Here is a 17,063-nt window from a genome sequence, read left to right on the forward strand (position 1 = left end):
CTTTTCAATGTGTGTTTTGCTTTCTTACAGTTATATTTTACGGTTTGCATGGTAATCCATTCCTGAAGTCAAGTAATATTTTCTTCCATGTGTGCTTGGATGAAAATGTTAGCCATGGCGAAACCGCATCACACTGCCAGAAACACACATCTACTTGAAACAGCCGTATGTAGGCCTTAGTTTCCCTACAATGTGCATTGAAAAGTGCTCTTGACTTTAGATATTTGTCGAACATTCAAACTGACAGATATGACCTGAACCTGATAATCAAGATATTGTTACCTCCATGAAAAAATGGAGGTATAGTTTTTGGTGTGTCTGTGTGTCTGTGTATCTGTGTGTCTGTCTGTGTGTGTGTCCGCATATTTGTGGACATCATAACTTGAGAACCTCTCAATGGACTACGATGATATTTGGTATGTGGGTAGGTGTTTGAAAGACGAAGGTCAAGGTCGATTTTGGGCCCCCTAGTGTGTGACCTTGATACTGCAGCAGAACTTCATTTTTTTGTATCTTTTTATCTGGACATGCTATGGTCTTGATTTCTTGGTGGCAGATAGCTTTTGATGTAAGGAAGAAGTGGTGTATGTTTGGGCCCCCTAGCAGCTTGCTCTGGAACTGCAGGAGCATTTTTGTCAAAATCTTCCAAGAAGCATAACGGAACATAGGAATGATGAATTTCCATGATATTTGGTATGCAGGTACATGTAGCAGAGATGTACATAATGAAATCAAAATTATGCAAATTTGGACTTCATTTGCATACTTAATGAGGAAAATGTATATTTACAGTGTTTTCCAGTATATCACTCAAATACATGTTACATATGTAGTTTGTGGCAGGCGGAAGTTAAGCAGATACTAATTATGCAAATAAGTCCCTAATTTGCATAATTGATTTGAAAGTGTCCTGATTTTTCTTATTTCGTGTAGTAAATGATTGGTCTGTCAACACTGTGACCTGTGTACGTTAGTTAAAGGTGTACATAAGCAAGCATAAATTATGCTAATGTGAAAGTCATTTGCATAATCAGAATATTTCATGGAGGTATGAGGTCTCCGAACTCTAGTTTACAATGTTACGATAAGACACAGATAACGTCAAATGAGTTTGTATATTCTGTCTATTATGCCTATTTGCTCTTGGCTTATTGCTTTGTCACTTCCCCCTCAACCAGAAGAAATTAAGAATTAAAAAAAAAACGCGTGGCATATCGTTAGCAAAGAGAAATACATTTTATAAGTGAACCTGGTTTCTAGACAGCGTCTTTCCAAATCTAGAGTTCCCGGTGTTGTCTGGATACCTGCTGAGGAAAGGAAACCTGGATAACGACGTGGTTAGATCCCTTTAGTTTAACGAGACAAGACCTTGTATGGTCCCATTGAATGAGCTAAGCGTTGTTTTGCACACACACGCACACCCTTTTGGGGCTTAGCCTGGATTCCAGACCCCCACCCCGATCTCGATTGTACAGTGGTCTAAGGTCTACGTGTAGGCCCTGGAAACAGTCTGGCATCTGGCATCCAGGCTATTGGGGGAGATTGAAGAAATGGGGGTCGTCATTAGACCGTCGTTGTAATTGTTGGTAACTATCTACAAAGTCTGTTTTTGCGTATATAATAACGGAAACTCTCCAGACATTCCCTGTACTAAAATGATAAGTCGTGGAAGTAGAGATAGCCCTTACAGCTCTAAATCACTCCATGAGCCACGTTCTCTTTCTCTTTCTCTCTCTCTCGTTCTCTTTCCCTCTCTCTCTCTCCTTCTTTCTTTACTCTATGCATCTCTCTTCTTGTCTCTCATTGCCTTTCTCTATATACCTTTCTCTCCCTCTATCTATCCCAGGCTCGCTTCTTCTTCTTCTCTCTCTCTCTCTCCCTCTCTCTCCCCGAGTCCCTCCCCTTTTTCCTACAAACCACTCCTTGTTGCCCGTAAGGTGTTTAACCCTTTGGTAGAGTGACAATGTCTGTGGTGTGTGCCGAGGGCGGAGTTCCCACCACATGATGTAAATTGAAATACATCACAGTTGGCACATCTGACACTAGAAAAACGTTCTTTCAGTTTAAGCAAATTTACGACATTTAATTAGCTTTCAAATTGCACCATGGGTGTTGAACAATCGCGAGTTTACCAGTCAACATTGAAAAAAAATGGCTTGATTTATGTGGTGTCTTTCGACAAATCAGAAGGCAAAACAGTACAAAGAATGCAAAAGGCCGGTTGAGTCCAAGGCTCTATGGAGCCAGCCTCGCAAGACGTGTTTGAGAAATGTCTTGCCGACGACACGCAGCGTCAGTGCATTCCTCACATTTGTGTACATCCCCTAACCGCTGTCCTCAGTTATCGGGGGATGGTTAAGTTTTCTCTCCAAGCATACTGATGTTTTGCGACCATTTTTGATACGCAGAACCAAGTATTTGCCAATAATAGATTCTAACATACACACCGTGACTCGGAATTACACAGTGGGCTTTAGAAATGGCTAAATTTAGATGTATATTAACGGCACATTTGAAACAATGTGGATATACATTCAAAGCAAAAAATAGCAAATAAATGGAAAACCCATCCAGTCCTGTTCAACAATACTGGTTAACTCCCAGAGAATAGTGATGTTGATGACATACATATAGTGCGGGTGGTCTGAAGTTTTACCATAAAAATTCATTTCTCTCTGCTCTGCTATACTCTACTTTACTCTCGCTCTACGCCCAAAACAAATGAACAGATACCGCTAGCTCACCTTTATCCGCCGGGTAACCTATATCCGTTGTTTCTTTTAATTGGTATCCAGGGATATCAAGTCAGTGGTTTTAAACTGCGACATTTTCAAATTATTCCTTGCAGCTATTTTCAGAATATTGCACCGTCCTTAACGATATCCCTAAATGTCCTGTTTAGAACCCCCCCCCCCAAAAAAAAACAACGAATATAGGTTACCCCCCGGATACTTTAAACTCAATAATGATTAGCGCGTACCTTGGGTTGCCATCAGGCCCGGCGTATTGACTGAGGTACAGGCCGGCGAGGTCGTCCATCAGGGGCCCGACAAACTCCACGTACAGGCCGTACATCTGCCCCACCGTGAGTGCCTTCCCTGTGGGCACCACCAGAAACTGGTTCTCCGTGTGGAACCAGAAATCAGTGACGTCCCTCTGCGTGTTGTCGCTGTCAGTGAACCTGACTTTGCTGATGTTCAGTTTGTTACTGTGGATGATGATCTCAGTCGCGCTGGTGTTACAGAGCATCCGGATATCCACGTTGCCGCTGAAGACGAAATTCTCCAGATCGATTTTCAGGTACAGGTCGTAATGCTCAGGGAGGAGTGTTAGGGGCAGGCGGACATTGTCCCAAGGGCCGGGCGGGTAGGGGGTGGGGGTGGCCGCGCCGGTAGTCGGCACGACAACGGCGTCAGCTTCACCGTCCCTCTCAACTTCGCAAGTCTCCCTGCCGACTAGCCCCGCAAGAAGCCCGACAGCCACGACGACAACGACGAAGAACACTCCGAGAAGGACCGCCGACGCCTTACTCAATACACATCCCTTCTCCATCGTCAGAATTTCTTCTCCCACCTGTAAAGACGATAGTTTCCGTAACCTGCAGCCACACACACACTCACACGTTCTCGGCTCGTGCGCAGTTCTCGTCTGGTTCCCCTCAATCACTCCTCAGGTCTCCGGACGCCCGGTGCGTGAGGTGACGCCCCTTCTGTATTGGTGCTAGACTCTGTCAACACTGATGCAACACTTAAACACTGACCTACAAGTACAGACCACGTGCTACACGGAGAACAAATACTCACGGCACAACTCCTAACGCTTCCACTATTTAAACACTGTTCGAGTGACTGGCTTGAATCAGTCATCTGACCTTAAACCTGTTCGCAGGTTTCTCACGGGGCTGTGGACTGGGATCCTTCGGCACTGTAAGCTTCTATCCCCGCCTGGCTAACCCATCCCGTCTCGGTGATTTTGCCTGCCTTGATTTAATTTCAACGGGCCCATAAGCGGGACTTAGGTTCAATTTCCTCGGGGGATGTTAGACCTCACGCCGAAGAGTTGCCCAGACAGTGCCCGTGCAAATGTCTGGATTCTAGGCTAACCGAACCGCGTTGGTAGCAAATAAAAACCACTTGTCAGAAATGCCACTCTCTTGTCCTACAGCGCTCTTCAGTATAACTTGCGTGTTCATTTCATAACAGAATACCTCTTTGTTTCACCAAGATATCTTATCATGACGATCTACCAATCACGCTTTAAAAGATTAATTTATAACGCTCTCAATTGAAATGCAAAGTGATGCATATGTAGTTCATGGCGCCACATTCAGACGTTTTGACAGAACGAAATAGAGCCATTGTCCAAGTTGACCCAGTGTAAAGTATATTTGACTAAAGGGGAGTGGCCGTGTGTCAACGTGTTAAACAACTAAGTGTACAGTATATGTTTGGCTTTTCCCGCGTATGGGACGAACCATTATTCACCGCAGGGGTGCATTGATGGATCAATTTTAGGACGTGTACTCTCCACTTGGTATAAACAGGATTACAATATCATATCAGTGATTTTCATAAACTTAACTTGCATAGACTAGATTCTGCCCCGTCCTATATTTTGGTAGACTCCACTAATCAAATACTAGTATATTACTTCCACATTTGCTTAGCAATGACGTATTCACTATTCTAACTTCACACTCATGCTACATATATTGACCTAACGTCGTCGTAACATCAGGTTGTTCTGGTAGAATCAGATTGAACTTGACATCGGCACTATTCATGTAACCTGGAGGGGAAACCCTAGCTGCCCGATCTCAATAATGTCTAACGTTATCGTTCCATTTGTTGTATCCATCTTCACTGTTTGAGCGTCTTATACGGCTCCCTCTACTACTACTACATCCCAACCTCTCACAGTATGGCCTGGATACCAGACTGTTTCCAGGGTCTACACAGGCTAGCTCCTCTGTTCTTGGGCACACACACACACACACACACACACACACACACACACACACACACACACACGCACGCACGCACACACGCACGCACGCACGCACGCACGCACGCACGCACGCACGCACGCACGCACGCACGCACACACACACACACACACACACACACACACACACACACACACACGCACGCACACACACACACACACACACACACACAAAGTGGAATAGAACCAGTTGCTGCCGCGCGCCGTGCCTGCGAAGGGTTATACCGGCTATGTAGTATATAGAATGAGATACAGATGCATGCAGGCTACACACAAAGAAGCCCAGGAACAGCACAGCACAACGTGTAGTGTGTACATAAGGTGTTTTCTATAAATAACTTCTCTATGGCTCCACCCAAGAATCCACCCAAATTACTACCATTAATAATGGTAGTAATTTGGGTGGATTCTTGGGTGGAGCCATAGAGAAGTTGTTGTCTTAGCCTCATAAAATCGAGCAATGAAATCGCCCAATGTAACATCGTTAATGTTGTAACAAGGACTAGAAGTAAATATATCCTCAAACAAATCTTTGGTGGCACTATGATCAGATCTTTAGTCAGCAACCGTTCGAATCTTGCTCGAAAAAAATGTTTGGGGATTATCACAGAAGCTCCTCACGTTGATTGTCTATTGACTTTTTTTTCGACCGAGAAGATAACAAAAATAGCTGAAAAGCCTAGCCCGGTTTCTCAGAAAGACTATCGACAATTTCTTTAACTGATCCAATCAGAAGACCAATTACCCATACTGACCCCTGACTGGGTAGGGTGGAGTTCCTACAGCGCTATTTGGCCATTAGTGCTTCTAGTTTCTTCAAAGACACACCAATTTGATTATTTGTTTCACAGACGAATTTGATTATTGTAAATGCAGAAACTTTCGCGGTGGTTTTATATTCGTTGTTTTCGCGATGGCCGCTGAATTGCGAGCTTAAAACCACCGCGAATATTCATAATACAGTATGCGACTACAGTACAGCACAGTACTGTAAATAAGTTCGCGGGATGGCACTACCGCGAATTCAAAACCACCGCGAAAAGTCAAATTTCCCGCTTCCGCGAAATTGGATCCCCGCGAACTTCAATGCATTTATAGTATTTTATCACAGATTCGCGATCCTTGTTTTTTGAATTTGAAAAAAGAACACGTGAACACGTGGTATAAATGAACCCTAACCTGCTCATACATTTGCACCAACAGTCGATTTCTACCTTTCTTTCCTAGCCATACAAAAATTCCGTTTATTAATGCACAAAAGGATAAATCATTAAACCATTTAACCGACTTTTATGCTGGTTTTATGACCCTGGTAATGCATTTAAGACCATTTAAGTTCGCAGGGATTTAATTTCGAGGTAGCGGAAAAATGACGGTTTTAAGTTCGCGGTAGCACCATGCACTGTAGTCTCTTTACTGCCATGGAAAAATGTTCGCTGTGGTTTTAAGTTCGCGGTGAAGCGGCCACCACGAAAAGCGCGAACATTAAACCTCCTCAAAAGTTTCGGCATTTACAGTATTTGCCGTTTCCTTTGTTTCCACCCTTTCCACCTAACTCTATCTATACAACAATTCGAGAACCAAAAGATGACATTGCTGAGGCCCCAGCATTTCTGGATTTTAAAAACTCTGACAAAGCTGTACTAATGACACAGTTGGGTCAAATTAGAAAGGATCCTGGCATATCTGTAATCTAAGGTGTGGCTTAAAATAGCAAACCTTTTTAGATCTTCTGACATAATAGCAACGGCTGTAAAATTTGCTAATAGGGGTCGTTTATTATATTGGTCTAAATCTAGAAATCGATTTCTGTATGTCTAGGTCAAAACGTCGAAGACCACGTGTATTACGCCATGATATCAAGTTTCATGTATCACTCTGCGTATATAGAGAAAACTCAACTTTATTGTCTACCATGGAATCTTGGTAAAAATGTGTTTATGATGTACAGATCGAATGTATATATCAATCTTGCCCCAAACAACAAGACTGCAGTCCCTTCAAAATACGCAAGGTGTCGTCATAGCGAAACCCCAACATTTTGTTCCTGGTGTAACGATACGACTAACTAAAGTGTCTTCAATTGATATGATTAACCATAAGTTCATATATTGCTATCAGCAGGGGTAAGCTTCATTGATTTATTAAATGTCAAAGAAAGACCATTTGAATATACATTTTATTCAATATTGAATAAATACTGTGCTTTTTTACCACCGAAAAGTCGTACAGTCGCCCAGAATCTTGTGTTTAGCACACCAGAAAACACTTTGGGAAATGTTTTAGTGTGGCGGGGGTTTGATAGATAGAGCAGTCATCTAAAGTTGACCTATATCTTATACAGAAGAAGCCACTTAGTTGCACAACGGATATTCGCACACTTCTGATAATTGCACGAAATCCTAAAAGTCCCGTGGTGGTGCGGTCCAGCTGGATAACTTCGCTTTGTTGCACCATTCGATTAATTGCACGAAATGCACTGACAAATAGGGTGTGCAATTAAGCTGCTTCTACTAGAGAAACTATGCCATTCAAACACGGGACCACGTGGCGCAATCGGCAGCACGTTTGACTCAGGTCCTGAGTTCGAACCCCGACGTGTCACCGATCTTGTGCCCTTGGGAACTTGTGCACTTTACACGACTTTCCTCACTTCACTCAAGTGAAGAATGAGTATATAGGCTACAAAGGTCTTCAGCAAGTTGAAGTTGATAGCCTCACAACGAAAGAAGAAGCAGACGAACAAGGCCTTTATTATGAAGACGCCACATTTCATTCACGCTTCAAAAGACGATTTGTGCTGTTTATTATGGAAAACTCGTACAGAAGATACAGTCGTCCAGGACATTGTGTTGGGCACAGCAGAGGCACACTTTGGTCAGGAAAGGCACGGTGTCCGGAGGCGGACAGTCGTCAGCTCTCTCCGGACACGACAGTGTGTAGACCAGGTCAGCAGGCTGGTTGTTTACTTCGTACATGAGGTTCAGCTGATCCGCACACATCTCTGTAGCCTTCTGGCGGGCCTCGGTGTCTGTAGGGAGATTCAAGCGTTTTTTATAAAATTTATTCATTTATTTATTTGCAAATTCATGCCCGAGGGCTAATTGCAAGGGTAAAGACAGTAAAAAAAGTAACAGGTGTCTATTCTATACAGCTATCTATATACATGATTCTACATTGTGTACTGGGAGGTTTGACTTCTTCTTTGGAGGCAGTGGCTGATGAAAAGTCCCACGTCTTTAATGATTAGTGGGTTCTGTGATCTAAACGGGAATATAGCTTTTTGGAGGTCTACCAACTGGTGAAAAGTTGGAAATATTGTATTGATTGTGTCGAAAAGGTAGAAAACTGCTTTGAAAGTAAGTTGAAAACTGTAAGTAGAAAACTTTTATGAGTAGAAAACTGCTTTGAAATCAAAGAACCTAACACTAGTTCACCTTTATCCGCGGGGTAACCTATATCCGTTGTTTTTAAAAACATGGCGCTAGTATTTAGGGATATCAAATCGACGTAAGGTGGTTAAAGATCAATGTTTTCAAAATTTGCAGTTAAAACAATGTACATCGATGATGTTCCTAAACGCAACAACAGATATAAGTTACCCCGCGAATGAAGGTTGCCTAGCGTTACCTTTATCAGCGATATATCACTGCTACTAAAAGTTATAGTCAGTCCAATGTTTGGCAATACTTACTTACTGATACTTGTCTGTAACTTGACTGTTGAAAAGGTTTGGGTGATTTGGAACCAATAGTTTATCTGGTTACATAACTATATGCATGCTTGTATAATAAAAAGCATTATCATCACGATGAAACTATATCTGGCTAGTACTATATTGCTTTATCCATAATGGTCACTTTGAATATTCGTTCCGGGGCTTATATATATATATATATATATATATATATTCATAATTAGTAGATACACCACAAGATGGTATTTCATATATAATACTTACACAGATCTTGAAATGCCGGTTGCATCTGGACCTAGGTTTAAAGATAACACCATAGAAAGTTATCGAAGCTGACATTAGCTATAATCTTATATAGTATATGACCGTCTAATTCTGCGTGCGATCTTTGCCTCTACTATTGATGTAAGGGCCAACTAGTACGTTGATTGCAAGTTATGGTTATCTCGGTAGGAGGCGTTGTTGCATTGCCAATGCGCCAAGTTAATCCTGTTTTCATGGGCCGATCAATACTTCCTACACTTGTTTTTGTAGACACTTTGTATTTCATGTCATATGAGGGTATGTCTAACAATAAAAGACTGTCATAATTATATGCTACCTGTTTTTTTAAAGAATTTCTATCTAAATTGTACTTATTATAACTTTTAATTTGTTACTTTGGTGGGTATATTATTTGAACTCACGGCTTCTGCCCACAAGACAAGGGAGAGTATGATAAGCGTCCTCAACATCTGTTAGTGTAAAGAAAACAAAATATGTCATTCAGACTAAAACATAAATGCATTTAAGTTCGCGGGGATTTAATTTCGCGGTAGCGGGAAACATGACTTTTCGCGGTGGTTTTAAGCTCGCGGTAGCACCACGCATTGTAGTCTCTTACTTCTATGGAAAAATGTTCGCGGTGGTTTTAAATGCGCGGTGAAGCGGCCACCGTGAAAACCGCGAACATTAAACCACCGCGAAAGTTTCTGCATTTACAGTTTAATGTCCATGTAAAAACATATAACCTGATTACATTATGTGAATAGATTAGTTGTTACATGGACTTTGAACTGTATTTATCTGTATGTAACGTATCATGTACATATCATGTGCATTAATTAACTATACAGGACCTACCTAATTTTCAAGCATATGTAGTGTCTGACTCAGTATTTCAGGCATGTTTTGCGGTGGTTTGTACTTTTTTTAGTAGTAGTAGTACGCGATTTTAGCTTTTCGCCTGCCCTCCCCCTAGGATCAACTGCGGACTCCAAGCAGAGGCTCGTTCGGGGGCTACAAGTTAGTGGCAATGATGTCTTATTTCAAAGAAACGCAGCCGTAAGAAATCGAATTTGACTTTATTTAGATCCACAATTAGCACTGAAAACTCTGCTTACAGAATAATGATGGATTCTCCTGTATTATAGAATAATACAGAGGCACTAAATAGTAGTAGTAGTAGGCATCCTTCACAAAATACACAATAAGAAAATACGCAACAAAAACATTTAGCATGACCGTGTATCTGCTTGCAGATAAGTATGGACAAGGAGGCCTTAAGTTACGATACCAATGCAATAAACCTTCATACATACCTTCAACAGACAGGTGAAGAGCTAGATATATTTTACAGAAACGGGTCGGCTGAGTCGAGTAGAGGAAAATTTCGTACAGATCGACAAGATTGGCAATAATACACTGTACAGGTGTCAACATATATATATATATATCCCATAGACGTGGGAATGTGGACACCTGTCTGAACTCTGTAACGATTAACCCAAGACATATCTTTTTAACAAGTCGTACTACAGGTAGCAAACAGCTTTGTGTAAACTTTAATCATTATAGATTACCGAAACTTGCCGATTCCATTTAAACAAAATTCCGCACATCACATTCACACTAATACATAGACAGAGACATGAGCACACTCGACTTGTTAGATATAGATGGTTTATTATACGAAATGCCATGTTTTAGATACATATACATAATATCAAATTTGCTGTCACCAAAAACAGGTCAAGTTATCAAGAATTTAACAAATCGCATTATGTAAAACAAGCAAGTACATATAGATATAATATTAGATTCAAGCTGTCCAAGTAAACAGTGATCCATATACGAGTCCTAAAGGGGTGTGCATGGCTTTGGGACTGGTGAGGTGAGGTGCATGCAATACTGTTTTAGTAAACTTATTTCAATTTTGTAGATATAAGGTTATGAAAACAACACAACTTCAAAGACAAGGCAAATCTGAAAATGTCTCAAGACATTTATGATGACTAGAGCAAAACACCAAACAACAACACGTCCACGATGACTCAATGGCTTTGGTTGTAAACGTCATGACTTTGGTTGTAAACGTCATGACTTTGGTTGTAAACGTCATGACTTTGACTGTAAACGTCATCACTTTTGTCACACTACTTCCCCTTAGGCTGCATGACGAGGACAGGTTGTTTGACCTGCATGACCTTGTAGGTCTGGATGGGGAGGCAGTCGTGGGGGGTCCCCTGGGTGGCCGCGCCTGCGTACCCGGGCTGGCACAGCTCACAGTGCGCGCCCATGGTGTTGTGCTGGCAGTCCTGGAAAGTAGAAATCATACAACCGTTAATCATTACCTCCATGAAATGTCATGGATGTTATATTTTCACTAGCGTTTGGTGAAGTGCACAAAGTTGTCCTAAGTTAAGTTAGGTGGCAGAAGTTGTCCAAAGTTGTCCGAAGTTGTCCGAAGTTATGACGTCATCCTAACCATTACGTCATCCTAACTTTGGGCAGTCACCATTACGTCATCCTAACTTTGGACAGTCAGCCGGGTGGTGTACGAAGTTGTACGAAGTTGTCCGAAGTTAAAACGTCATCCTAATCATGAAGTAATCCAAACTTTGTGTACAGCCAACCGGGCGGTGTAGGAATTCGTCGGAAGTTATGAACGTCATTAGATCAAGATCTACATAGTCTGTGTTTTTCGTGTGATATAACTAGCCGTCACCTAACAGTGGGACTGCGGAGGCGTAAATTCCTTATGTCTTATTGGAATAAGAATTTACTTTTTTAATATTTATATAAATATTTTATAGAAAAATGTATATATGTGCGTGTATGCTGTGTATTATATTTACATATATTTAAAGTTTTCGCTATGTATTAAGTAACTTTTGACAACTTCGTACACTTGTTGACCTTCACTGCCAACTGTCCGAAGATGACGTCACGTAACTTTGCACAACTTTGGACAACTTCGTGCACAGGCCACCCTACCCTGCCTACTGTACGAAGTTAGATGACGTCAAGTAACTTTGCACAACTACGGACAACTTTGTACACATGTCACCCTACCCCTCCTACTGTACGAAGTAAGATGAAGTCCCGTAACTTTGCACAACTTCGGACAACTTCGTACACATGCCACCCTACCCTGCCTACTGTACGAAGTTGGATGACGTCAGGTAACTTTGCACAACTTTGGACAACCTCGTACACATGCCACCCTACCCTGCCTACTGTACGAAGTTAGATGACATCACGCAACTTTGCACAACTTTGGACAACTTCGTGCACATGCCACCCTACCCTGCCTACTGTACGAAGTTAGATGACGTCACGTAACTTTGCACAACTACGGACAACTTTGTACACATGTCACCCTACCCCTCCTACTGTACGAAGTAAGATGAAGTCACGTAACTTTGCACAACTTCGGACAACTTCGTACACATGCCACCCTACCCTGCCTACTGTACGAAGTTGGATGACGTCAGGTAACTTTGCACAACTTTGGACAACCTCGTACACATGCCACCCTACCCTGCCTACTGTACGAAGTTAGATGACATCACGCAACTTTGCACAACTTCGGACAACTTCGTACACTTGCCACCCTACCCTGCCTACCGTACGAAGTTAGATGACGTCATCCAATAAATGATTTGACGTCATCTGCGACTCCCGATATAGCATCAAAGCCAGTAGGAAACGGTTGTAACTTCGTACAACTTCATACACCCTAACTTCGTGCACTCTTCATCAAGGACTGTAAAAGTTTTATTCAAGGACTGTAAAAAAATTTAGTTTGGAAAACGTAGAACAAATAACGATCATTAATTTTCTTAAGTGTCATATAACCACCCTCTATAGATCTCTATATGTCAGCCATTTTAATTATAAGTGCTACTAAAGAAGCATTTGCACAAAGGTAGAACAAGAATTCTTCAAAAGTGAAGCTTGCAGTTCTATCTGCAGGACCTAGGTGCGTATAACTGTATAACTACAGCGAATACCGGCGGCTATCGACTGTCAAGATATTGTGTAACATATATGCTGGTAAACTTCTATGGAAACCTGATTTGTTCCCAGTACTCACCGCGCATGCGCCATCCATGGTGCACTGGTTAGAGTGGTTGTGGCAGAAGCACGTGATCTGTTGGGCTGAGGAAGAAAAAACAGAAAAAAGTTGATTAACAGAAGAAAAGAGCAAAAGAAGGCAAGTGAACAAGTCGTGATACCCCCATTTACCTACCATTCGATTCACCTGTCTTCTGTTGGGGCCTTGGTCAAGGCCCACGTTATTACAACCCTACCTTCGCCCGGACAGAGGGCAAAGTGACAAGGACTTTGGTCTTGTTTGAAAGCCTCTCCAGACCCTGAGGCTCCTGGCAGACGTAGTTCTTCTACTTTGTATCTGTACAGGTGACTTATCGTTCATTCTGACAGTATCCCCGCACCTGTACATGTGCCTTACCTCAGTAGTAGGGTACGGTCCCAACTAGGGGTGGTTACCGGTACGGTGTACAGGTACAAAACCGTGTTTTTTCTTGTTGGACCGGTCCAGAAAACACGGACCTAATGAAATTTGGTACATGTAGTCCCCATTTACTTACCAGGTGGCGCCTGACATATGTAATGCTTCTCCTCGCAGCACGACTTGTCGTTTCAGTAGTACCCCTGCACGGTTGCACCTGTACATGTAGTACCCTTTGTACTTACCAGGTGGCGCTTGACAGATGTAATGCTTCTCCTCGCAGCACCACCTGCACCTGTACAGGTTAGTCATCTTGCACCTGTACATGTAGTACCCCTGTACTTACTAGGTGGCGCTGCACCTGTACATGTAGTACCCCCTATTACTTACCAGGTGGCGCCTGGCAGATGCTACCCTCGCAGCACGACTTGTCGTTCCAGTAGTACCCCTGCACCTGTACATGTAGTACCCTTTGTACTTACCAGGTGGCGCCTGACAGATGTAGTGTTTCTCCTCGCAGCACGACTTGTCGTTCCAGTAGTACCCCTGCATCTGCACACAGTCCTGGTCCCGATCCTCGTCATCAGGCTGGGACGTGTCCCAGTGGTTAAACTTGCCCAAGGCCGTGCCATCAGCGTACACGTACTGGCCTGAGGACACACAGAGGACGTCAAACTGCATTGAAGAATGAAGTCTGTGAATGATTCGTCACAAGATAAGAGAAATATAACGTAATAAATTTGAAATATGACGTACAAAATATTACGTTTCCGATGTAGTCATAGTGATTTATATGGCACAGATTACCTACATGTGTGTGAGAGAGGAGAGAGTATGTGTATGTGTGTGACTGAGAGAGAGAGAGAGAGAGAGAGAGAGAAAGAGAGAGAGAGAGAGAGAGAGAGAGAGAGAAAGAGAGAGAGAGGGGGGAGAGAGAGTGCGTGTATGCGTGTATGGTGTCTGTGTATGTGTGTGTATCTGTCTGTATGTCTGTCTGCGATTTACCCAGAAGCTATAAGTTAACTGTGAAAATGATTGATATGTGAGTAAGATTTTGGCAAGTCGGTTACCATTTTATTGTCTAATTTATCAGAATTCAGAAAAGGCACACCTTCTATGGCCCTGTCGTCCAGCCCTATCCAGTGCGGGTTGTGCGGGTTGAAGGACTGCAGGAAGCCGTACACGAAGCCGTGGGAAACCTCGTCTGTGGAGACAGGGAAACATAAACATCGTCACACACGGAGGAATGCTCCTCTGAGTGGGGACAACAGTAGAGAACTGGGTGGTGAAAAATTAGCCAAAAGACGTAAATACAGCACATTTTTTCTGTTATCACGTGACTGATTAAGTTCCCATGTGTATCATCATCATCATCATCCGGGCGTGCTGGTTGCACGGATGGACATGACTCTCTTCCTCCATCCTTCCCTATCCTCCATAGCCTTGGGCAGTTCTTCAGCTGAGCAGCCAGAATCATCACAAATTTGATGTACATATGTTTTGCGTGGTCTACCTCTGCTTGCATTACCATGTTTGTGTATCATGGCACATAAAAATCAGAAAAAAATGTGCAAGTCTTAGAGCATTATGATATGATATAAAGTGAGACAGAAATCATGGTACAGAAAAATCAGAGAAAAAGTATGCAAGAGCATATATAAAATGATAAAACTAGGGGTGGATACAAAGCCGTTTTTCCATTAGACCTATCCGAAAAAAACGTACCTACAAAAAATCGGTGGACCAGATTTTGGACACAGGATTTCGGCAAGCAAGTATAATAAATTTTTAGTTGACTTAATTAATTTCTATAGTCGAATGTAAAGGGTTTTAAGCCCAAGTGGTATTCGGATACTCCAACAAACAGATTCTTTCGTAGCGAAATGTAGCATAGTTTTGAATATCGAACTGTACTTGAATTTTCTGTACTGGTACCCACCCCTACGTGTTACGTTATATACCAAGAGATACTCAATAGCCAATGTTCAAACGAAGAAAAGAAAAATATGGCAGCTGCTTTGTTCTAAATCTATTCATAAGCTTATCGTTGAATAAAGAGTTTATTGAGCCATTTTGATCTTGTCTATTGAAAGATTTGACTTTGACCTTGGTGACCAAATTAAACTTGTAATACCGTTTTAGATTCAAACTTCAGCCTGATTGGTTGATTACCTTTGAGGGCAGCCAATCCGGCGCCGTCCCGTGCGCATGCTCTCTCGGCGGCGGCGTATTTGACCACGTCGGTAGAGAAGCGGTAGCACAGGTGGTCCTCGCCCATGACGTAACCGGTCTGGCAGGCCAGGTTGACCACTTGCTGCAGCATGACCACTTGTTTGGGGGACTGGACCATTACGGGTTGACCTTTGACCGGGGCAGGAGCTGGAGGTGACTTCATCACGACCGGAGCTAGGGTTCAGAAGAAAAGTTGTTCTCTGATATATTTTGTTTGTCTGTTTGCTTAGACATTTATTTATTCATGAGAAGCTGGTTTAGGTCATGGGGGAGGTAAGGGTCAGACAAAATATAACAGAGATACAGATTATATTGAGTCCGAATAAATCTATCAACCTATATCACTATGTACACATACATGGTACAAGATATAAAGTAGGGCGAAAAGGTCAGCGTTCATAGTTCGTGGACGTTCGTTTTTGGTCATTATTTTTACTGCAAGGGTCATCTTTCGTGACCATCTTTATTCAATAGGACGACTACTGTAACTTCAATTAGTCGCAAGAATATTTATTATACAGATCCATCCAAAGCTTCTTGAGATATAGCATATAGTCGAAGAAGCTTAAACTGCGCATTATATGATAAGTGTTGTTGCAAACACGCAAACATAGGCAGACCTGAAAGTAAAACATTCCCTTTTCTTACTACCAATAAAAGAATAACACCGACTGATCCATCTACGATTTACTAAATACTGAGACTATGCTGATAAGGAAGAGAGAAATTACCCGGATGATGTTTTTTCTGTACGGCGACCACTGCCTGGGGTTTCATCACGGCTTGGGCCAGTCCGACACCGTGCTTGGCGTAGTCTGGGAAGAAAAACAATAAAAGATACAGGAACTGTATTGTATTGTTCGTCAGCACCAAAGTGTTCGAATTAGTCAAGTTCTGAAAATACACCAGGGCCTTTGTTGGTAAGGCGATTAGTATTAAAATGGTAAAAGAAAAGAACATTTATGTTTTCTTCATCATCATCATGTGTCATCTCTATAAGGTGCAGAAAGTACAAATTTTAAACCTCAAGTAGATATAGCCAAGTGATCTAAGAATATAGAAGAAGATATTCCCTTTGCTTCGCCATGTAACGAAAAGTTGGTCGTGCAAAAGTGTGTTAGAGAGTTTTTTTTTAGTTGTCCCAAAAGACTAGTTATTTGCGCACTTTATTCAAGTACCTGAAGTTTAGCCTTCAACGTTTAGACTTCAACTTTTCAGTTCTTGTATTCCACCTGAAAGTTCAAGCTGATGATCTATCTATTGCCTAGGTTACACATAGCCGAATTTGGCTCCCGACTCTCTCCCGACTATGGTTTAGGAGTGATTCGGGAGCTAGTCGGCTGTAGTCGGCTGGCGTTCGGCTGAGTCGGATGGCGTTCGGCTGGCGTTCGGCTG

At 42.3% G+C, this 17,063-nt stretch overlaps 2 protein-coding genes across 3 annotated transcripts in view; both read right to left on the reverse strand.

Moving 5' to 3' along the window:
* The window catches only part of LOC118410873 (aminopeptidase N-like), a gene marked incomplete in the record, with an annotated part of 44,385 nt that extends 40,404 nt beyond the window's left edge, over positions 1-3,981 (reverse strand). The window contains 1 exon segment of the mRNA XM_035812744.1: positions 2,981-3,981. Coding sequence (XP_035668637.1) covers positions 2,981-3,552 — 572 coding nt within the window.
* Positions 3,982-7,796: 3,815 nt separating this feature from the next.
* Positions 7,797-17,063, reverse strand: part of LOC118410882 — a 17,383-nt gene continuing 8,116 nt past the window's right edge. The window contains exons 3-11 of one of the 2 annotated variants that reach the window (XM_035812761.1): positions 16,400-16,483; positions 15,609-15,842; positions 14,548-14,640; positions 13,919-14,086; positions 13,059-13,123; positions 10,282-11,277; positions 9,388-9,435; positions 8,966-8,996; positions 7,797-8,035 (exon numbers count right to left, since the gene is read on the reverse strand). In XM_035812761.1, the coding sequence (XP_035668654.1) occupies positions 11,116-11,277; positions 13,059-13,123; positions 13,919-14,086; positions 14,548-14,640; positions 15,609-15,842; positions 16,400-16,483 (806 nt within the window). In that variant the 3' untranslated portion in view covers positions 7,797-8,035; positions 8,966-8,996; positions 9,388-9,435; positions 10,282-11,115. The remainder of the gene's footprint in view (positions 8,036-8,965; positions 8,997-9,387; positions 9,436-10,281; positions 11,278-13,058; positions 13,124-13,918; positions 14,087-14,547; positions 14,641-15,608; positions 15,843-16,399; positions 16,484-17,063) is intronic. The other variant, XM_035812762.1, reaches the window with a different exon arrangement.

Source organism: Branchiostoma floridae, chromosome 3 (genome assembly GCF_000003815.2).
Source record: "Branchiostoma floridae strain S238N-H82 chromosome 3, Bfl_VNyyK, whole genome shotgun sequence".
Taxonomy (NCBI): Eukaryota; Metazoa; Chordata; class Leptocardii; order Amphioxiformes; family Branchiostomatidae; genus Branchiostoma; species Branchiostoma floridae.